At 44.7% G+C, this 23,977-nt stretch overlaps 1 protein-coding gene across 2 annotated transcripts in view; it reads left to right on the plus strand.

The window, feature by feature from the left end:
- Nucleotides 1–6,491: 6,491 nt before the first annotated feature.
- CLCF1 (cardiotrophin like cytokine factor 1) overlaps nucleotides 6,492–23,977 on the plus strand; it is a 51,583-nt gene continuing 34,097 nt past the window's right edge. Inside the window, exon 1 of one of the 2 annotated variants that reach the window (XM_061613003.1) lies at nucleotides 6,492–6,632. In XM_061613003.1, coding sequence (XP_061468987.1) covers nucleotides 6,492–6,632 — 141 coding nt within the window. The remainder of the gene's footprint in view (nucleotides 6,633–23,977) is intronic. The other variant, XM_061613004.1, reaches the window with a different exon arrangement.

A 23,977-nucleotide genomic window follows, 5' to 3' on the forward strand; every position in this document is an offset into this window, starting at 1 on the left:
ACTCCCATTAGCCCTAGCCAGTGTGTGCCAGGCGGTATGAGGCATGTGCTGATGAGAGTTGTAGTCCAAAACATCTGGAGGACACTAGGTTGGTGAAGGCTGGCTTAAAGATCTAACAGCTAGAATTTCAGCCTGGTGCCTGTGGGATCTTCCTAGTGATATCACTACAGACTGAAGAAGAGCCAGGAACCTTATATGATTCTCATGCCCCACTGCCCTTATTTAAACCTCTGAAAAATGGGGGGGAGAAGAGGGGGGGAGAGAAGAGGCTGGGAGTGAGCCCAGGCAAACATTGGCAGTGGGAGGTTTGACTAGGGCTGGTGCCTTTGGAGAGTCAGGGAGCGACCCTGGTGAATATAGTCACCCACAGTGCTTCCTATGATGGAATATAGGGTGGGGAGGGAGGTGCAAGAGGCGAGGCTGGCAGAGCTAGGCAGCCTGCCAAGGCAATGTGAACCAGGTGGTGCCCTATGTATCCATGTGGGGAACCTTTGGCCCTCCAGGTGTTGCTGAACTATGACTCCCACTGGCCTTGGCCATTGGCTCTGCTGGGTGGGGCTGATGGGAGCTGTACTTCAGCAACATCTGGAAGTCAAAAGGTTCCCCACTCCTGATGTAAGAAACGTCTCAGCCTCATGCCAGGGACTGGGCTAAGAGTTGAGCAAGGTCACTACTCACAGAGGCCAACCTCCTGGTGAGAAGGCCAGAGAAGCAGTTGCCTTCAAGGGACTTCCTGGCAGTCCAAATAAGAATCTCCTGCCTGCCAATAGTGATCAGAAGGATGGCTGAGGGGCTTGCTGCTGCTCTGAAAGGGCATCGCAAAAGTCCAGGGCACTAGCCTGCCATCTGAGAGTGTGGGTTCAAATCTTCATTCTGATGCATGTTTCCCAAGTAGCCTTAGGCATGTCCCTTTCTGACCTATGTCTGGATCTGAAATAAGGAGGTAACAGAGGAGTCTTATGAGGAGAAATTTATGTATATATAAATTCTGGCAAGGAGGCAAAGTGCATTCCATGGTATGAAGTACCAACAATGTTCAGGAAAATGGCTGAAGAGATTTACAAATGGACAATTGGAAGGAACAGAAAGGAGTTCAAGGCGCTGTAGAGACCTAGGTTTGCTGCAAGATGGCAGCAGGATGCTTGGTGGTTAAGTTTATGGAACCTGATAGAGAAGAAAGCCATGTCCTGCTCTCTGACCAATAACAAAGGCTGCCTTGACCTTTCTCATCAAAAAGGGGTGCCTAGACTGAAAATTGGAGCTGGCCACAATTTATTGCTGTGGGGAGAGAGATTCGGAACTGGTTTTGGTAGCATTCACATGAACATCACAAAAGCAGCATGAGGTATTTCTGTAGGAGTTATTCAGAAAGGCATACCTCATTTCTGTACAATTAATATGTATTTTAAGAAATAGACTACCTAATGCCCCAGGAGATCCCATTCAGTGATGTCATATGCAGGTATCCCAGAATTCCTCTTAGCTCTGACTTCCTAGAGGGCAATTAAGCCCTAATTTCTGCAGTTGTCAAGAGGCACCCTGGAAAGGGGGAAAAGTAGGTTTTACTTCAATAATGTTCATGCAAATATAAGGAACAGGAATTACAGTATTAAAAAGAGGTCTGTACTCCTCCTGCTGCATTTTAAGTATTCAATGTAAACAGGACAGGAGTTAAGGAGCATTAAGCACCAAAAATGGCTTGTTAAACTGTTTGTGTGAATACTGCCTAGGAATGTTAAGGAGATGGAAGACTGCCTGAGGCAAAGGCACACAGGGAACTGAATTTACTTATATATCTGTCTGTTAGATCCAAGGTGGAACAATTTAATAGATCTAAGAAGACATTCACAAGATTACTTAATCGTCACAGGCTATACATTGTTAAAGCACTTTAAGCTGACTCAAGCATGGTTTTCAAATCTGTTGAGGGTTTCCATGTTAAGTGACCTTGATCAATCTGTTTTGTGACCGTGGTAACAAAAAAAAAAAAACAGGAATGGTATTTACTCCAAATTAATTAACCTAAGAGCACATATCAGGAAAGAGTGCGTGGGAGATGCTGCAGGAATAGTTGGTTTGTCAAGACACACGACCACAAGCAGCTTCTATTGTCATGGTAAGAGAAGCAAGTGGTTTATGGGTCCTCTTCCCTAATTTTCTCTCTTCATGTTATTCAAAGAAGAATTTTCACACATGCACACTTACTGCAATGAAATGAACATTCTGAAATTAAACCTTGGGTATTTCTGCATCTCCCCAAAATGGTGAAATGTTAAAAGTTCTATTTCAAATTATAACAAAGAATGCCAGGAATAAGAAAGGCATGGCTCTTGTGCTTCCTGTCTATCCCCCCCCCATTTTCTAACATCAGAAGTTGCTCTGATTTCAGTGAAGAATGTATGTTCTAGTCAGAACCCTAAAAAATTCAGCTTTTTAAAAAGCCTATTTTGAGATCTCATGGTTATAGAGAGAAATTTAAATAAAAGGTGAAGGCAGTATCTGCTGCAAAGCTAGGGTGATCTGTGTGTGGTTAAAGTGACCAGGAAGTGGAACTTCATTTTGTGTAATTCCCCAGATTTCAATCAACACTCCCCCACATTCCTATTGCCCATCTCTGCCCCATATACTCCATTCCTCACCAGTAGTTTTGCAAAACAAAACTAACCAGAATAAAGCACACAAAATATCCAGTCACAAGGATTTCCTAGCAACATAATTAGAGTTAGGATTTTTAAAAATGTGACATTCCTAGAATATTTGAAAATATACCTTTTGGCAGAGGAGAAGTTTGTATTATCATAGGTCTCAAGAAGGAAGCTGCCTGTAAGAAGGAAGTATTATTTGGAGAGGAAAAGAAGTTCCCCTTGTCAAGAAGTTCCCCTTGTCCTTTGGCTTCCAGAATTGGCCTCTACAATGGTTGGAACTATACCTTAAGGCAAAATGACACACACCTTTTGGTCAGCTGCAGTTACCGAACAAGCCTGGCTGTTCATCTGGAATGTATATCTCTTAAGGTACACATGCCCTTTCTCCTACCCAGAATGACTCTGCCCCAGGTTCTGATATACCAAATTATTAGTCACAAAACCCATAATGGCCCAAAGGAGGCAAATTGTCTGTACAAGTTTTGAAAACAGGTCACCTGGCACAGTGGCTGCTCTTTAAGTCTGTAAATTCCCACTGCACACATCGGGCATGTCTCCCATCCACATTTCTGGACCAAACTTCTTATATAGGATGGGAAGTCGAGGAAATGAGATCTAGATCCAGGCCTCTATTATACTACATTTCATGGACTGCCAAAAGCCATATTGTAGAGCAGGGCTGGATTACCCATGGTCCTTGGAATGATGTTGGACTCCCATCAGCCCTGACCAGCATGGCCAATAGTCAGGGATGCTGACTTGAAGTCCAGCAACATCTAGAGGGCCCACAGGCTCCCCAACCCTGCTGTAAAGGCAAATGCTTGAATGTACTGAAAACCACTATATTGTGAACCCCTCTATCATCATTTTCAAACCCTTTTTCAAAATTTCCTTGCCTGCTACTATGTCTTTTTCACTGCACATGGTCAATTCTAGTTACTACTGCCAGCCATATTTGTTTTACAGGATCCTGCTGATTTCAAGGACTGGCTGTTGTTCTAGGGCATTTGTAGTACTATAGGACAAAATAGAGGTCACATATTTTTCACACATACAAAGCACATAATGGGTATCTTTTACCTTCCAAGCTTCCTAAATGTCCCTTTGTAAAAATAGTAATAATACTAATTTTAAAAAATTCCGGCAGCCCAAGCTTCAGAGTTTCTCTGCTGGAAAAGCAAGCCTGAATATATTCAGGCAGAAGCATCTGTTCCTTAGGTCAAGAACCAAAAGTTCACAACTTCAGATATGCCTTTCTGGGTTCCACACTGCACTCTTCCTCGTGCACCCCTAAAAGCCTGTTTTATCTAATTTTGCATTCCCTTGCAGCAGACTCAAAAACACAGCATGGAACAAGGACTAGGAAGCGATGTGCCCGAAAACCTCTATGCATTTTATGAACATGTAAACTTGTGTCTAGACAAAAAAAAAGGCAATGCTATGTGTAGGATTCCATCTCTTGTAAATATATAAATTGCACTGCTGCTGCTTACCTTACATTTATTTAATCTGAATACAAATGAAATATCAGCTCACTTTGGCTCTATCTGAAGTACATAAATCTTCATGGACAATAAGAAATAAATGGAAATGTGAAACAGTTAAGAGAAGAGTTTATTTAAAGTAAATTCTTTATTTAAAGAATGGAAAGCCCATGAATTCACGGCTTAAAACATTTTATAAGATTTAAAATGCTGAGTGGTTTAATTTCGGATTGCATTTGAGATGAATTCTGAATTTCACCTTTTGGAGGTACAAAGCTCTTTTTTGGAAAGGGGAAAAAGGCTAAAATGAGTTGTGTCTGTGAGTGCCTTTGTTTTTACACAAAGCATTATGCGAAAGCCTGCAAGGGGAAAAAAAGGAATACATCCTCCCCCCCAAAGTTCAAAGCCCCATAATAGTTTTTCCATGTAAATAACAAGTCAAGTCATAACAATGAAAAAACATATATTCACAAACGCAATTAATTTTGGATGAAGTGATTGGATTTCCTTGTACAGCACAAAACCCTTCTCTCCTTGCTTGCAAAATATGTAAATATTTAGTAATGTGAATAAACAGGCTTTGGTTGCTTTTTTCCTCATTTTTGCCATATACCTGACATGCCAACTTTAATAAATTTGATTGTTTATTTTAAATGTGAAGTTTATTTCCAAAGTCCTTGTCTAGTTAGAGAGACTCCCATCAGCAAAGTCGGTTCTAATCAAAGGAAGAGTAATTGAAAACAAACAATTTCTTAGCTATTGAAATTCAAAGAGTATTTTTTGACAGATAACTTTTTAAACAACATAGCGGGGGGAAATACATTTAAACGCTGCTTGAAGTCCCAACAAAAAAACTTCTACAAAAATCTCAGAGTAATAGGGAAGAAATGCAAACATCAAAATAAGCGCAGTATTTGTTGCAATGGAGGTTTGGTGGGTCAGAACTGCTTATGCTGCTAATTTGCTGTTGGAGACTTTGCATGTGCAAAGACTGCAGAACTGCGGCCTCTCCAAAAATGGATTGCTTGTGCAGTTACATGTGTGCAAATCCTGTTGAATTCATTGGGGCTTACTCGTGCATAACAATGCATACTAAAGGGATGAAAGTGAACACCCCAATCAATGCTCAGAATTGGTGGGCTGGGGGAAGCTATGCTAAATTGTAAGGATTGTATAAATGATGCAGTCCTTTCAAATAGTGTGCATCTATTATTTCAATGCTGACATTTTCTCTCCCACGCAAAATATACTTGGCATGGCAACATTGTTATTTTTTGAGGAACACTTCTTCTGCAGCAAACCTGATTCCCCCCCCCTCACCTTCATATAACCCCCTGAACTCTTTTGCAGCCTCCTATGTTTCTTCATCAGAGCCCCTTTCCAATGAGTCCATCCAGTGTCAGGGAGGTTGCCCCTAATGTTGGAAAGCGGAGTGCTGAGTCACAAGCTTGTGTTGAAATAGGACTGGCAAGTCTTTTGCTTAACGAATTACGATCTGAACCTGTATATATATTACACAGAGAGAGAGAACGGAAGGAAGAACACTGGGATGAATGAGAGACAAATGTGTATGAACTTTTTTTTTTTGGTGGGGGAAGAGAAAGAGACAAAGAGCCCCCACCAAATGCCCTTGACTGACTGCTGAGCAAACTATCTATGGGCACTCACTCCCACATCAGCCTTTCATGACATCTGTCGCCTGGAGGGTTAGTCACCTGCCAGTGACTAAACGCCACTCAGATTGTGAGAATGGGATAAGCATCTGACAGCAACCCACTAGCAAGCCATTGTGTTTTGTTTCCTGCGAAAGGGCAGTGAGAAGGCAGCCGTGCCCCAGTCACTTGGCAGTTGGCTGGTGTACGGATGTCAAAGTTTGCCGCAGACCAGGCCAACAGTCTGGGCCAGGGCCTCTTAGACAGAAAAGTAGTACAGAGTTAGAACGGGAAGCACGAGGAAAAGCGAAAGAAATGAAGAAAGCGAATGGGTCAGTTTCTTCTGTCTATCCCCACCCCTTCCCCCCATCTTTCTTTCCCCCCCTTCTCCCTCCACCTCCCTTTTCCAAATCTGGCATTTCAGCCTGAGACAGGGTGGCTTCACACACTCACCTCGCCTTGTCTCTTTGTAGGGGAGAGGAGCCAATCTGCAATGCCTCTCCTCCTCCCCCCCACAATGCCCCCCACACACGCTCCCACCCTCTGGGACTGGGCTTTGCTTTGTGGTTAAAGCTTTACACGTCAGAAAGGAGGGGGGGTTAGAAGAGAAGAAGGTTTCACAAATATCTTCACCAAATTAAAAAAACAAAACAAAACAAAACACACACAAACCAAACCCACAACCAAACCCTAGTGAGTGGGATTGGCAAATGGGATTATTAATCCTGGCCCAGAATAAAGGAGGCAGCAGACTCCATGCAGACCCCTCGGCGAAAGGAAGCGTTCAGTCACACACCTACCTTCACAGGCTGCACCGGACTGGGGCTTTAACCAGATGGAGTTCAGAGCAGGTAGGAGCCCCGTACCTTTCTCCAGTCTACCCTCTTCCACAGGGAAGCCAGCCCACCTCTCCTCCTCACTCAGAAGCTCAACTGAGCCCTCGCAAACAAGTTCGATTTCTCCAGCATTTGCTGGAAGACCCCCCTCTTTTTCTTTCTTTGTTTTTTTTTTGTTAAAAAAATGCCACTAGCAAATTTTGGCAGCATCTAGAGAGTGGGGGTTGGGAGGGGGTTGGGTGGGGTATGATGGGCTGGCATTTCCTCTGGATAGTTCTTTTGCAAAAACAAAATAAGAAAAAAAAACTTTTCTTCCCCCTTCCTTCTTTACTTTGAGAAAGAAGCCTGTTGCTAGCTCCTTTACCTTTCTCTTACCCCCCCCCAAGTTTGAAGAACTAAAGTAGGGTATGTTGGGGTGGATAGCAAACGTGGGGGGGGGGAGAGAAAAAATGAATGACCCTCCGCTTGTATACAATTGCATCAAATACATTCTTGAAAGCAACCTGGTTCTGCTTAACACTTGAATTTTTTAAAAAAGAAAAGGCAGCCGCTGAAAGAGAGCGAGAGAGCAAGAGCGAGAAAGGGTGTATGCACTTTTTCTTTTCTTTTTTTATATTCTTACATTCCTGGACACCAATCAAAAGAGTAAATCACGGGAGGTGGAAGAGGGGAGAGTGAGTGAGCGAGCGAGCGCGAGCGAGCGAGAAAGAGAGAGTGGTGAAAACTTTGCACACATACCCAAAAAAAAAAAACTCTACAGACAGCTTTTCCCACCTAACACCCAGCAAACACAAACCAAAACAAATAGGGAAGGGGAAAAAAAGAAGAGAGAAAAAAAAGGAACGGAACCCAGGGCAGAGCCAGCTAGGGAGAAAGGCAATTTTTCACTCTGCGCCGGGGAGCTGCAGCGATCATTCGGAACAAAACCGTTTGTCTGCTAACCCGCAGCGTCGCCCCCAGCCCACACTCTGAGTCTACTATGCTATGTGTTGCTGGGGGGGGTTCAGGTAAGGGCTCGCGTCTCATTCAGTTTTCAGAGGGGGGATGGGGCGGGGGTCTTGCTGTGCGCCTAGTCTTTTTCCCCCCTCAACCGCTGCTGATTCTAATTTGATTTGATTAAAACGTCTGTCTGGCTTTGGGACTGATTTAAGACTTTCCCTTTCCCCCCTACTTTTTTCATGCATGTTTGTGATTACTGGGGGGGGGGAGAGAAGAGAGAGAGAAAGAGAGACGCTGCTTAGTAAGGGAATAACATCCAAAACTGACAGAGGAAAATCAAAGGCACCAGCATTTTAGGCAAGGGCTAAAAAGGGCTCCCCCCTCCCCTTGGATTGAGTTAAGTGCTGCCCCAGCGCAGAAAGAAAATATGTTTGGTTACCAAAATAAAGTTTTGTTTGTTTGTTTTTAAACAAAGAACAGGAGAAGTAGAAGGGAGGGAAACCCACCCTGAAACAAGTTTTTGCCAAAATGGGGAAATATCCCTTGCTGGGGCGGATGGAGGTAGGGTGGGGGGAGAGAACAAAACCCTAGGAAGTGTCCGAGCCTTCCTTAAAAAAGTGAGGGTTTTTTTTGTTGGTGTTGTTAATCCTTAGAGTTTTAACATTTGCAGGCTGGTTAACAAAACTTTTCTTGCTGCTACTTTGAGAAGTTTGGAAAGGAGCGGGGGGGTTGATTACTTGGAGTGAGAGTACTTTTTCCTGCAGGGTGTAATTTTTATAAGCAATGGGGGTTTTGTGCTTTGCAGACAACACCCCAGGCTTTCTGGGAGAGTGCTTGTGTTTAAGATAAAATTTAAAAAGTAAAAACAAGCCTTAAAAGGTCAAAAGTGGTTTGTTTTCTGGACTGGCTCTTTTGACAATCATGCCGTTTGGGGAGAGGGAAATCTCTTGCTCCTACAGAGTCTGCTATTTTAAAAAGAAAGAGCAAACAAACAAAACAAATTCAAGAAACAGTATTTGGGGTTTTTTTCCGCTCTAGATGCTAGAGAAGGCAGAACAGGGAAAGCGGAGGGGGATATGCCAGAAAACATGAGGCCAAGGAGACCAGCCCTGTTCACCCCTCCAGAAGCAGGCAGGCAGGCATATGCAGAACTTGCTCTTTCGTGTCTCAAATGAACATGAGCCCAAATTATTCCTGCTGCTAGGTTTGGTGGGGCTAAATGAGGTCTATGGGCTTGGGTCTCTTTATTGCTGGCCAGTTCTGCTCCTTGGCTGAGATAGCGAAAAGCGGGGGGGGGAGACAGAAAGAGAATATAGGAACAGAACTGATAGATCCAAACTTCTATCACTCCCATCCACCAGCAGCTGCAGCTAGCAGCTTAGGACCAGGCATCATTTTTACGGACTGCTCTCCAGGACAGCCCAATTTACAGAGAAATGATGCCCAGCAGTATGTTGGACCAGTTGGCTGCTGAAGTAGGACGTGTGGGCTATTTTTGCTTTAAATCAGAAAGTTGCTTAGACTCTAGAAACCGTTTGTGTAGCACTGCAAAAAAAGGATGCTCTGGAAGAGAGAACTGCGTGAGGACGATGTGGGGAGAAAGGGAGATTGTGTACTGGGAAATTTTATTTATTTATTTATTTAGTTTAATTTATATACCGCCCTAAGCCCGAAGGCTCTCTGGGCGGTGTACAAAAAGATAAAAACAAGCACAATATATAAATACAATAAATACAATAAATAATAAATAATAAAAAAAACAATAACGAACCAAACAACATCCAAAATATGGAAATGCTGTTTAAAATACACTTTAAAATGCCTGGGAGTATAAAAAGGTTTTCACCTGGTGCCGAAAAGATAGTAGCGTCAGCGCCAGGCGCACCTCATCAGGAAGACTGTTCCACAGTTCGGGGGCCACTACTGAAAAGGCCCTGGTTCTAGTCATCACCCTCCGAGCCTCTCGATGGGATGGTACTCGGAGGAGGGCCTTAGATGTTGAGCGTAGTGTACGGGTAGGTTCATATGGCCTGTTTTCCGCAGAATATACCCTTTCTTTATGTGTGTGTGTACACACACACACACACAGAGACAGACAGAGGGGACTATATATAGGGGTGATGCCTTCAGCCTTCGGAAACAAGATTAACCTTGTTTGCCTGCTCCACAGTTAGGCCAGTGCAGACTGACAAGCCGCAGGCAACATGGGCCTCTGTTGTGTGCAAATGAGATGTGGGAGCCCTTCCTCCAAAGAGACAACTGACAACTTCACCTGAATAGGGCTGTGTGGTGGAATATAATGGCTGGAGAGCCACTATCTCCATAGAAAGACCAAGTTCAGTATATATGCAGGGATAATAGGATGCATGGCACATGAGATCCTTTTTTAGGAGGGAACATTTCAGAACAGAAGTTGGCATTATCCCAAGGAAATTATCCAGACATGTTACTGAGCCACATGTATGTTGGCACACACCCTAGTCCAGGAATATACATACTCTTTGTATTCAAAACAGCCATGCATGTGCATGGCAACACATACACATATCCTTTTCCAACAGATGATCCTCATTAAATTTGCTACTCAGAGGTAATGGGGCTGGGAGCCTTTACTACTGGTTTATTTTGCATTTCTATCTGTCCATCCTAACCTGGCAAAGAAGCTAGGAACCCCAACAGGATCAATTTTGAATGAGTTTTGATCCTGATGTTGATCCATAGAAAAAGTGGGAAGGCCAACTACTCTTGTCCTCTTCTTAGTGGTTATTGCACTGTCCAGTGGATTAGTGGGGCACCTGGGGATGCATTTCTGTGTAATTGTGTGTATAAGGATGGCCCTTTTGGGGAATGGTAGCATGTGGGTGAGGTCTGGCTCTGCTCAGTAGGGGGGAGGAATTAATTTCAGTGCATGAGTAGGGTAGAAAGCTGTGTGAGATCAGGGTGTCTCTCTCATCAGAGACTCTATGTGGCTATTTATAACTAGCAAGAAGACCGTATGTAAACAATCAGTGTAAGGATAGTCAGGTATGAGACAGGATAGTCACTAATTCACACTGTCTGCCATGTGCATGCATGCACTGCATACACAGAGTATACTCCTATTAAGAGTATATTCCTATCTGAAAGCCACATTGTTTAGCATCAAAAATGAGGGGTTCTGGGACTCAAGACTGCCTGGAAATTGCAGCCTCAGCTCTCTCCAGTATGTGCTCCAAAGCACTCTCTTTGTGATGACTGATGCTTCACAAGTTTCACAGCTGAGCTGTGGCACTAAAAAGGCAGTTTGAGCCTGGTACACTTCACACACTTAGTGCTGCCCCACATCCCATGCCACTGGAGTTGCCTCATACCTAACATCCACCCAGGGGAAATGGGACACTTGACAGAAACTAAACTGGGTAGGGTTTGAAGGCACACGGGACCACCACCTTGCTGACACTAAGCAGGTCTGGCCTCATCAGTGCCTAGAAAGGAGACCTCCTGGGAATCACATGTATGCCGCCTTGAATTCCATGAAGGGAAAAGGTGAGAAAATAAACCCTGATTGGGAGCACTGTGTTGCACAGCACAACTCGTCCAGTAAATGGGCAATAGAGGAAGACAGGACACTGTCTAAGTCTGGCCTGCCTTATTTTATCACTGGCTTCCTTCCCATAATAAGATGAGTTCAAAGCAGCCTTGCAGTTCTGACAGGTAGACCTCCTGCTGTCCAACTCCTTGTGCTTGCACACATCTTTGTGTGTAAGCACACACACACACACTTCCACGTGCATGCCCTTTTCCTACAGATGCTCCTCATTAAGTTTGCTGCTGGTTTAGGTTTGCTGATCCTAAGCCTGCAGCCAGGAAATTAAAGAGGGGAAAGGGAAAAGTTATAGGAATGATTTGAAGGTTCTGTGCTATTCTGAAAAGACAGTAACATGCTTGTATAAGGACAGCGACACAAGTGAGGTATGAACAGGACATTTTGAGAAAAACTTCAGTTTAAAGGGCACATACTGATAGTAGTTTCCCACACTCCTGGATCAGAGCTGTTAGCACAGGGATGGCCAAGTTCTGTCTTCTCAGGGACCACTCTATTCTCCAGGCAGTGGTCCGGAAACTGGAAGTGTAGTTTGATGCACAGCCCAACCTCCTCACAGGTGGCCAGGCTTTACAGTTCAGCCTCTGCAAAGCTATCAGCCAGGGCACTGTATACAAAACTGGGGGGGATCACATTTAAAGTATGGAATAACTCACAAATTTTACAAATAAATTTATTCTCTTTGCATATGAAACTGTGGGCAAAATGTGTGCCACATGATTAACATTTGGCAGGGCTGCCAGGAGTCCAATAAGGCTGTTTCATGGGCTAGGTCTGAAACACAACTAGGGTGGGGGGAAGACCCTGGGAAAAGGCAAATGCCTGCTCCTTCCCTCCATGTCAGGCCACCCATTTGCTTTCTGTGAGAAGTCATCATATGAAGCATGGCGATCCCATACAGATTCCTGCCAGATGTGTAGGCCAACAGGTGACCAACTCTGGCAGAAATGCTCTGGTGGGATTTACATGCAGCAAGGCTGGGGAACCTGTGGCCCTCCAAACGTTGTTGAACTCTGACTCCCATCCACCACAGCCAGCCTGCCCAATTGTCAGGGATGGTGGGAGTTGCAGTCTAGCAACATCTACAGTCACAGGTTCCCCATCACTGACATATACCGAAAAAGCCCACCCAGCCCCTAAATTAGAGCTAGCCAGATGTTCCCTTATACTAAGTGAACTGAAGACACATTAAAAATGGAAAGATAGTATAAATTCAAAACAGATCTTAGAAAAATAGCAGCCTGCCTACACACACACACGTAAGTCATGATGATCTCAAGAAAATACAGACACCCACAGACACTTAGAAACTTCATCGTCAGAACTATTTCCATTTATTAAAACCAAGACCAGGTTTACACTTTCCTGCTGTTGAGATACACTGTACAGATCTATTACTAGCCACCAAAAATCTAACTCAGATCTCGGAATGGAAAGGTTTTCTTAAAGCAGGGGTTCTTAACTTCTGGTCCATGGACCTCAGGAAGTCCATGAATCATGCACACACACACAAGATCAATTTCCAATGCAGTAAAATTAATTACATTTATTTATTTATTTATGGGGGCCCATAGCTTTCATCAGATTCTGGAGAGGCTCAGGACTTCATGACCTCCATGACAGCCATGGGGCTGTCTCAATTTGTTGCTGGCCCGACGCATGTGTCAGGACATACTCTAGACTTGATTTTTGCCACTGGAATGGGGGAAGGTGATCTGGGAGTGAGGAATCTTACATCTATTCCTTTGTCATGGACAGATCATCGCCTCTTGAGATTTAGACTCACATCGTCTTCTCCCCTCTGCAAGGGTGGAGGACCAATTAAGATGGTCTGTCCCCGAAGACTAATGAATCCTGAAGGATTTCAGAGGGCTCTGGGGGATTTTCCGGCTGATAAAACTGACGATCCTGTCGAAACCCTGGTCACTCTGTGGAATACGGAAATGACCCGGGCAGTTGACACAATCGCCCCGGTGCACCCTCTCCATTGCAGAGCTCAATTGGCCCCTTGGTTTACCGAGGAGCTAAGAGTGATGAAGCAAGAAAGGAGACGGTTGGAGGGTAAATGGAGACGAACTCCCGACGGCTGTAATTATGCACTTGTGAAGGCCTCCATGAAACGCTATGTGAAGGCGGTGAGGATGGCGAAGAAGCAATACTTCGCTACCTCCATTCAGTCATCTTGTAACCGCCCAGCGGAACTTTATAAGGTTGTCCGGAGACTTTTACACTCTGGTTCTCCGGACGCAATATTACCATCAATAGCCCGCTGTAATGAGTTTGCGAGGCACTTCCAAGACAAGATCATAAACATCCGTCGGGACCTTGACTCCAATATTGTAACAGTTGAATCTAATGAGGTGTCCAGAACACAGTCTTGTCCTGTTTTATTGGATGAGTTTCAGTTGGTACAGCTCAAGGATGTGGACAAGGTGCTTGGACAGATATGGGCGACTACTTCCGCTCTGGACCCTTGCCCCTCGTGGCTAATAAAAGCTAGCAGAAATGGAACGGCCGGCTGGGCCAAGGAGGTAATTAATGCCTCGTTACGAGAGGGAGTGGTCCCACCTTGCCTGAAACAGGCGGTAGTGCGACCGCTCCTAAAAAAGTCCTCCTTGGACCCTGATAACTTTAACAACTATAGGCCGGTAGCAAATGTTCCATTTCTGGGCAAGGTTCTAGAGCGTGTGGTCGCTCGCCAACTCCAGGCCCTCTTGGATGATACTGATTATCTGGATCCATTTCAATCCGGCTTTCGGCCGGGGTTTGGTACAGAAACAGCCTTGGTCGCCCTGTATGATGACCTCTGTCGGGAGAAAGACAGAGGGAGTGTAACTCTGTTGGTTCTCCTTGATCTCTCAGCGGCTTTTGATACCATCGACCATGGTATCCTTCTGGGGCGACTCGCGGAGTTAGGAGTTGGAGGCACTGCTTGGCGGTGGCTGTGCTCCTATCTTGAGAATCGTCTCCAGAAGGTGATGCTTGGGGAACACTACTCGAGTCCCTGGGTGCTCCAGTATGGGGTCCTGCAGGGCTCAGTTCTGTCCCCCATGCTTTTTAATATCTATATGAAGCCGCTGGGTGAGGTCATCAGGAGTTATGGAGTGCGTTTCCAGCAATATGCTGATGATACGCAGCTCTATTTCTCCTTTTCATCTTCTTCAGGTGAGGCTGTTGCTGTACTGAACCGCTGCCTGGCCGCGATAATGGACTGGATGAGAGCAAACAAACTGAAGCTCAATCCTGACAAGACTGAGATGGTGCTAGTTGGGGGGCCCTCTGCTCAGATGGTTGATGTCAGACCTGTCCTAGATGGGGTTACACTCCCCATAAAGGAACAGGTCCGTAGTTTGGGGATCTTATTAGATCCGCTTCTGTCACTTGAGGCCCAGGTAGCCTCGGTGGCACGAAATGCGTTCTACCAGCTTCGGCTGGTAGCCCAACTACGACCCTATCTGGACAGGGAGAACCTAGCCTCAGTTATTCACGCTCTGGTAACCTCTAGATTGGATTACTGTAATGCTCTCTACGTAGGGTTACCTTTGAAAATGATTCGGAAACTTCAGCTAGTGCAGAATGCTGCGGCCAGAGTTCTTACTGGGACGAAGAAATTCGACCACATAACACCTATTCTGGCCCAACTGCACTGGCTTCCAATATGTTTCCAGGCCAGATTCAAAGTGTTGGTCCTTACCTATAAAGCCCTTAACGGCACTGGACCGCAATATCTGATGGAACGCCTCTCCCGCTATGTTCCTACCCGTTCACTCCGCTCGACGTCTAAGGCCCTTCTCCGGGTCCCAACCCATACAGAGGCCCGGAGAACAGTAACAAGATCTAGGGCCTTTTCGGTGGTGGCCCCCGAATTATGGAATGCCCTCCCAGATGAGATACGCCTGGCGCCTTCTCTGTCATCTTTTCGGCGCCAGGTAAAAACCCACCTCTTCACCCAGGCATTTTAAAGTATTTAAGCTTTTAATCTTATTTTTTTAGTTTTCTTTCACTTTGTTTATATAATGTTTATATTGTCTGCGCAATACACACTTGCTGTATTTTAAATATTGTGGTTTTATCATGTTGTACACCGCCCTGGGAGCTGCTAGCTATAGGGCGGTTTAGAAATGCAACTAAATAATAAATTCTCAAAGGAATCTGTGACCCCCCAAAAAGGTTAAGAACCACTGTTATATATAGGTATGTTCTAATACCTAATGTTCTTACTGTAATGGCCAGCAGAATTTGCTGTGGAACCCTATGCCACCCTCAAGGACACAAGTGAGAAAATAACTGGGAATTGGGGGTGACAATTTTCCTTGGGTTGGGAAAGAGGAGGCAGTCTATTCCTTCTTTAGAGGTGCTTGTTGCTGGGAAAGATGCTGGCCAGGTAGGCAAGGAAAGTATATAAATACACAATCACAACAGCCAGAGATAGCATTTGACAGTGGTTGCCTGATGGCTGCAGGAGATCAGTCAATTTTTATGAGTATCCTCATAAAAAGGAGAATTTTCAAAAGAAAACAAGACAAAGGAGACATAATGTGTAGCCTAGGAAGAAATAGGTAAATGTCACAAACAGAATCAGCATCTGAATGAGAACAAAGCTATATTGATAATGTAAAGCAGAGACGGCTAACCTGTGGCCCTCCAAATACTGCTGGACTACAACTCCCATCATCCCTGACCACCAGCTATGCTGGTTGGAGCTGATGGGAGTTGGGAGTCCAACAACATCTAGAGCTCAGCCACCCTGGTGTGATAGTAAGAGAGAAGAAATCTGCTGAAGCAAGGCATGCTGAACGGTAGCATAGAGGCAAGGATGGGGACAGTGGTTGTGGAAAAACATATCACAGGTAGAGAAGGCAATTCTGTAATAATCTGGATCATAGGCAAGAGCTTTGGATGCTAGCCCAGATGCTGTGGAGGACTTAGTCACTAGACCTTAATCACAGAGAGATGCTTGGGGTCTTCAGAGAAGGCTGAGCAAAAGGCATCATGGTACCCTGACTATATATGGGAAAATCAAGCTCCATCCTGACCACACTAGATTTCAGGCCACTCATGAGGACAGGCTCATGATGCATGGCTATACAGCCGACATAAAAAAAGAAAAGTCCTATGTGAGTGGCAAGATTGCTCAGTGCTGGGGCACAGATGGGCCAAACATGGAGCTCTAACAGCCCTCACACAAAAGTTCTAAGGGAGTGAGCTAACAGAAGGGGGAGGGGAAGTTGGAGTCAATCAGGAGATAGCAGACCTTCAAGGAAAGTTGACCTGAAAAGACGTCCAAGGAAGCTGAGGGCAAAGTGGTGTTTCTGAGGTCAATGCAGAAAAAGGTGATTGGAGATGTTATGTCACCTGTTTGGGAAAGTATTCTAGTTGCAGTCTGTATGAATTATGAGCAGAGAAAGGTAAGAAAGTGAATCAAAGTTGTTGGATGCTAGATTACGTTTATGAAGGGAACAGGACCGCGAGAGGAAAGCTATGGTAGCAGAGTCCATGAGACAGTTGCAGGAGTGTTAAAACAGGCTGAGCTTCAAAGACCTCGTTTTGTTGTGGAATCTTTACAACAGGGATGGGGAAACCTGTGGCCCTCCAAATGTTGCTGAATCACAACTTCCATCACCCTTGGCCATTGGCTATGCTGCCTGGGGCTGATGGGAGCTGGAATCCAACATCATCTAGACGGCTACAGGGTCTCCAGTCCCTGATCTACGGCATCTGAACCCTCCCTGCAAGGACTATTTAAAAAAGGTGTTGAGGTCTAACCTGTGTGGATAACAGTCTCCTCATGGCTAATCTACAGTGATGGTTATTATCTTAGTATATATGGACAGTTCCTGTGCAGTCTACAGCAATTTCTCACTTAGCTTCTAGGAATCTCAGTGGAGTGCTATTTATTGCAAATGTCCCAAGTGTATCATTGTGCTCTGGCATACAGCTCCTTGGGATAATTACTGCTGGCTTCATTATTCTGCCCACAAGCCTCTTGAGGGCTCTCTTACAAATAACCGTATCTCTCCATTAATAGCACCAGGAACACTAGATTCTCTACCAACCCCTGTGTCTAATATAGGTAGGATCACTGTTTAAATGAAGCGCTCACAGACCACCAGGCCATTCCCTGTCATGAATGCTTTGAAATTCCAAGGGAAATGACCTGCCATATACTCCTGCCAACAGCTTGATTTTTCCAGGGGAGCCGGCTAGGAAGAGAAAAAGAGATCCATCTGCCTCAAACTTGCAGCATAGGGTGGCCAGCAATCTTGCAGCATTTTCACAGTTGTGAAAACCCACAAGGCACCTCTTGAGATTTTGTGACAAAGAATGTGCTGCACTCCTAAGGTGAATCAGGGGGTTTGCTTTCCGTTTCTTGTGTTGGCTGTAAATTTCACAGCTGGATACTTGAGCATGGTGAAGTGCTATTCATGCCTGGTCAGGATAGGACTTTCAGGCTCTGTTCTTACACGTCTCAATAACCAGATGGGCACTGGGAATTATGCTTAGTATTACTAATTTCCATTCTGCATAACATTACACATGATGGCTTTTGTATAGAAGCCCATTGTATGCAATGAGATTCTCTCAATAGGACTTACCCCTCTGGCTTTGGGCTTTTCCTATTGCCCTCCTTCCAGCGTTGTAAACTCATATCACCCTGCAGTTTCAAACTAAGTTGGTCAGATTTAGTTTCAGCAGAACTTGGCTCAGTGTTTACTTCAACTTCATTTGTTCCCATGTTTAACTGTAGGGGATACACCTAAAAAGCCTCTCTGTCAGAATAGCTCTATTGTCAACCAACTACAGCCACAAGTATCTTACTGGTCCAGGGCAGAGTTTGGAAGTCATTCAGGCCATAGTGATTGCATGTTTACTCAGAGGTAAATCCCACTAAGCTCAATGTGCTTACTCCCAAGTAAATGTGCACAAGAGTGACTTTAAACCTAAGGCTGCAATCACAGGATTGCTTCAAAGAAACGTCTGTCTATTCTCAAACACTTTCCTGTTACCAACCCCATCCCTGAAATGGACTATTCTTTTACTATCAGTCGGTTCTCCCAATCAATACTTCCCTCCTAAGAATGTCTTGCTATAAAACCTGATGCCAACTAACACCTCACCACATGCAGCAACTGAGATAAAGAATTTCCACATAACATTTCAACACTTCCCTTGTTCTCTGCACGCCTGAAGTCTTTCCACTGATACAGTTGCATTTTCCTCTATGGAAATCTATCAAGCATCACACTGCAGGAGGCCTCTTGTTATACTAGGACTGCAACCCTAAGTTCATTTAGTAGGAGTAGGGCTGCAATCCTATGTACACTTACCCCAAATAAACATGCATAGGTATGCAGTGCAACTTCCACTAAACTCAGCAGGGCTTGCTTCTGAGCAAGCATGCAATAGGCTTGCCTGCAAAGAAGAGTTCCATTCCAGTTCTGAGTGAATAAGCATAGGTTACCACCTCATGTGTTCTAAGAGCTCCAAGAACTTATGTTCTTGTAATCTCAGGTATTTACTATCCCACACAAAAATCCTTTAAGCACAGATCTAAAACGAGGGGAGTGAAAGGTGCAGAGTTTGGCACTTTCTGTGTTGCGTTGGAACTGCCAAACCCCTTGGCTTGCATCCAAATCTGAAATTATTTTTGCATTGTGCAGTCTAGACATGATCTCCTCAACTGTCCTCCAGAGGCACTACACGCACTTGGTGGCCCTGCTCACAACTTTTGGGCCTAGGCAAATAAGAACATAAGAACATAAGAAGAGCCTGCTGGATCAGGCCAGTGGCCCATCTAGTCCAGCATCCTGTTCTCACAGTGGCCAACCAGGTGCCTGGGTGAAGCACCTCAACTTGTCTGGTTTTTATTATTGAGGCCAGGTTCCTAGCGCAAAAAGCATCTCATTTTACCATCTGGTCTGATGCCACTTCTGTCTCTCTCACTTTCAGGTGGTTTTATGTAGTGTCCACATTTTCTGTGGCAAACTGGGAATAATAATAAGAGCCTGCTTTTATAACCTTAGCGTATCCCAGTTCACTAAACAGCCCATCAAATTTTCTGCCAATGTCTTTTGCATGCTGCTCTGTAGGCAAATCTGTAGAAGCTAAACACACAGCTAAGTGATTTGAATGGAATTTCTGCACCTAACCCTCTGTATTACACCCCTTGTATTTGATTCCTCAGCCCCCAAGCACCAAAGCTTCCAACCCTATCTTTTCAAGCTGTCTTCTCATCACTTTTACCTCATCTGTCTCCACATCCTTTACCACAATTCCCCATTTTGCCTTTGTCTATGATTCACTGCTGTTTCCTATAAGCTGATGGTTCCGTTTGTTCATTTACTGCAGGAATGGAATATTTAGGTTTAGGGGCTGTTCAGAAATTGACAGCTGAACTCTAAGCAAGCTTGCCTGGAAGCAAGTCTCAGTGAAATCAATTCTCAGTATCCGTTATTACGATCAGGCTCTAAATATGAGAAGGAACAGTTAAAGATGTGCTGGAAGACCCAGTAATGGCTCTTATGTACAGCAGTATTTTTAGCACATGCTCAGTTGTGTGCCCACTTGCAAACAGCTGGAAGTTCCTCTGTGGGACATATAACCTGCAGAGAATCTTCCTTCCATCTAGGAATCTCCTTCTGCACCTCATTCAGTTTCACACTTTTCCTGTTCCCTGTCATTCCCCTACTTCACCCTATACCTCTCTCGGAGTGATGCAGCTTACCTCAGAATGGAAAAATCCTTACAAAGCACAGCCACTATCTGGTTAATTTCATTGTCCGCTTTCTTGCACGGCCTTGACTCTGTCATTATTGATGCAAACAAGTCTGCTGGCTGCTCAGGGCTCCCCAGTGTCATCAGCAGACTCCTCCATTTGCTCAGCCTGGAGGATGCCTAAGGGAACAAGCAGATGTAAGGACAAGCAGAGTATGCAACCAACAACAATGTCACTCCAGCCCACCCAGCCCCTACTTACTAATGACATGGGGGAACTTGGTTCAAATCCCAAGTCAGCTGAAGATTCACAGGTAGCCTAAACAAGATATTCTTTCTCTCAACCTCAGTTCTGTAAAATGATAATAATAAACAGCCCACCTCACAGGTTGTTTTGAAAGTGAAAGAATTGTGATAAAGGCATCTGGCTCTCTAAAAGTGGTGCTGGATATTTGCCAAGCTCCACACACCAAAGTGAGATGCCAAGTTATCCATGTCATGCTGCTCAAAAAGGAGACGCTAAGGCTGGTCTTCCACTCAGTATAACTAGCATAGATCTAAGACCTTGGCTTAATGAGTGAAATGTTACACACTGTAACAATGTTCAAAGGAATACTGATGTATGTTCCACGTTATTGACCCTTTTCATATGATTATCACGAGAAAGCTAATAATGTGGGCCTAAATTTTAGATGTGTGAGATGGACCCATTCAGCATCTGGCTGAGCAAAGTGTGTAGCTCAAATGTCTAGGATCACTGTGGACTTAAGAACATAAGAGCCCTGCTGCTCCATCAAGCCAAAAGCATCTAGTCCAGCATCTTGTTCTCACAGTGGCCAACCAGCTTCCCGTAGACACTCCTGTGCTACACTGTACACACAAACACACACACTTAGGCTTCTCTGCAATCACAATGTATTAAAAACAAATGTTAAGTCAAGCAGAGAAAATAACAACAGATGTCACAAATCATTTTTTATGCTAAACCTTTATAAGTTAGTACCATCATACTCACCTATGTCATGCCAAGGAATATGGCAAAAGGAGGGAGAAGTACCCTCTCTCTCCAGTCTCAGACAAGTTAAGTCAGTCAGAGCTCTGACTACACCCTAGTTTTTCCGAAAGCACATTTATTAAGAGACTCTTCCTTCAACCATTTTGGATATGGGGAATAATTTTACCATTCCTTAACCATGTTGATTTAGCACAGAAACAAGGTTAAAGATGTTAAGGATCCACATGATGTGATACTGAGTATGTGGCATAAGCAGTAGAAATCCACTCTCTAAAACAACATGTGCTCCACCTGCAGTACTGATTCAACTCCTATGGGCGTCTGGCTTATTAATGAACTGATTACAGTAGGGCTCCGCTTTACAGCCCTTCACTTTATGGCGATTCGCTAATACAGCGGTCTCAATTAGACGCAATTAGACTAAAGTCCCACTCATACGGCTCTTGTTCCACTTTTACGGCAGTTTTCGGGCATTGTGCGCCATTCTATTCAATGAGTTCCGCTTTACAGCGGTTTTCGCTTTACAGCGGGGGTCTAGAACATAACCTGCCGTATGAGTGGGGCCCTACTGTACTCTAACTTTGCTTCTGCTTCTTTCTTCCCCACCCCCTCCCATTTGAAATGAAATGGACTGCCTTCAAGTTGATCCCGACTTATGGTGCAGTGACTGGCCCAAGGTCACCCAGTGAGCTTCATGGCTGTGTGGAGATTCAAACCCTGGTCTCCCAGGTTGTAGTCCAACACTCAAATCAATACACCACACTGGCTCTCCCCCTCCCTTTTACTCCCGAATTAAGTCGTCCTTCCCTTTGTATGCCTCATTGCTCCCTCTACCTCAATCTGCAGCCTGAAAATTGGGGACGAGAGGGCACTACCCTGAGTCCACTGTATCAATTACTTCCTTTGACAGTCTTTTGCATAACTGCAAGGTGGAAATCTCTTGTCCCTTTTACATCCCTTGCCCTTCCAGCTAGCTTTTTCACCTCGGAGATCTTCTAACCACCTTTCCCTTCTGAACAGACCGACAGTCAGTTGCTCCCTTGTTTTTTTTTCGGGGTGGGTGGAGTGAGGGTGGCTGCACAGTGATCTCTTGCCCCCACTCCTAAAGACAGGGCCTTTTCTTGGCCTAGCAGGGCCCAACCACATGGCCTGCTCTACCTTGCAGCCTCCGATCCAGAAATATTTGCAAAGGCAAAATAAAACCTCATCACATGGTCATAGAGGCGCCCCTTTTCACTGGATAAATCTGATGGATTTCTAAGCAAACCTAGACTATTATCTTTGCCATATATTGATGTTTACGTACTCAGAGAGAGAAAATACACATTCCCCTTAATTCCAGCCACCATTAAACAGCCCAATCCTGTGCACTTTTGCGACTGAGATCAACTCTGCAGATCTGATTTTTATGGATGCTCCCCTTGTATTGTGGGCCGCTTTGGAGGCTCCGATGACAAAACAGGACATATTTGCATTTATCCGGATTCGTACACCATTTGGCCAGAGAGCAAGGGATCACTAGGCTGAACTGAAAATGGATGGTGCTGGGGGTGGGCCGATTTATCGCTTGTGAGTGTGACTCACTCCCCCTTCTGCTTGGGTTGGCTTAGCCCCGCGGTGTTGCAAGCCCCCATGCAGGTTTTTACAGTTTACTCCACATGTTTTGGTGTGGGGGAGGGAAGGAGGGGAAGGCAAGAAGGGTCTAGTTCCCAGAGTTGCAAGCGATGCTGCTTCCAAAACAGTAGAACTGGCTATAGACTTTAAGTGGCGTGGTGGGGGGAATCTGAAGGGGTCGAGAGGTGGGGACCACTGCAGGATTTGGCCCAAAAGCCCTGTTCCCAGCTGGCCATAGATTAGGGTGGCCTTGGAAGCCTGGCCTACATTGCTCTTGAGATGGGAATGGGAATTGGAAGAAGAAATTGAAATGTGGTGGGAAGGGGCCCAAACGTGGTTTTTTTGGAACCTTTCGGCATGCGATCAGATAAAAGGAAGATGAAGTTGGGAGGGGATCGCTGCATTTTCTTTTCCTCCCACACATTTAGAAAAAAGTTGGGGATGGCGGCTACAGACCAAGGATAAGGAGTGGTTCCCGCCTGCGGAGGGCGTAGCGGGAGAAAAAGTGGTAGACGTGGTGGAGGTGGATGCTGTTGTTTTCTTTCTCAACTTCGTTCACCCAGGCAACAAAAGGTTATATAAAAGTCCTGTGTCATTTTAAAGATGTTCTCATGCAGGACACTAAACTGCAATCATTTGCACATTTATCCCGGCGTAAGGCCCATTGACAAAAATTTGTCAAGGAATATGGAAAACTAAACAATGGCCCACAGACTGGAAGCGTTCAATATATAACCCACTTCCAAAGAAAGGGGATCCCAGGGAATGCAGTAATTATTGAACTATTGCCTTAACATCCCATGCAAGTAAAGTAATGCTCAAGATTCTACAGCAAAGGCTCTTACCATATATGGAGCGAGAAATGCCAGACGTCCAAGCTGGATTTAGAAAGGGAAGAGGCACCAGAGATCATACCACAAACATACATTGAATAATAGAACGAAGCAAGGAATTTCAGAAGAAAATCACCTGTGCTTTATAGATTACAGCAAAGCCTTTGACTGTGTAGATAACGAAAAACTATGGAATGCTTTAAAAGGAATGGGGATGGCACAGCATCTGATTGTCCTGATGCACAACCAAGAGGCTACTGTAAGGACAGAATATGGAGAAACCAACAGAAAAGAGTGTGAAATGGGTGTATTTTATCACCCTATTTATTTAATCTGTATGCAGAACATATCATACGGAAAGTGGGACTGGACCAAAATGAAGGAGGTGTGAAAATTGGAGGGAGAAATATCAATAATTTAAGATATGCAGACAATACCATACTATTAGCAGAAACCATAATGATTTGAAAAGAATGCTGATGAAAGTTAAAGAGGAAAGCACAAAAGCAGGACTACAGCTCAACGTCCAGCTACATCCCTATCTGAGTAAGGAGGACCTCACATCAGTGGTACATGCTATGGTAACCTCGCGTCTGGACTACTGCAATGCGCTTTATGTAGGGCTACCTTTGAAGACGATTCCGAAGCTACAGCTAGTGCA

Source organism: Rhineura floridana, chromosome 2, assembly GCF_030035675.1.
Source record: "Rhineura floridana isolate rRhiFlo1 chromosome 2, rRhiFlo1.hap2, whole genome shotgun sequence".
NCBI classification, from domain to species: Eukaryota; Metazoa; Chordata; class Lepidosauria; order Squamata; family Rhineuridae; genus Rhineura; species Rhineura floridana.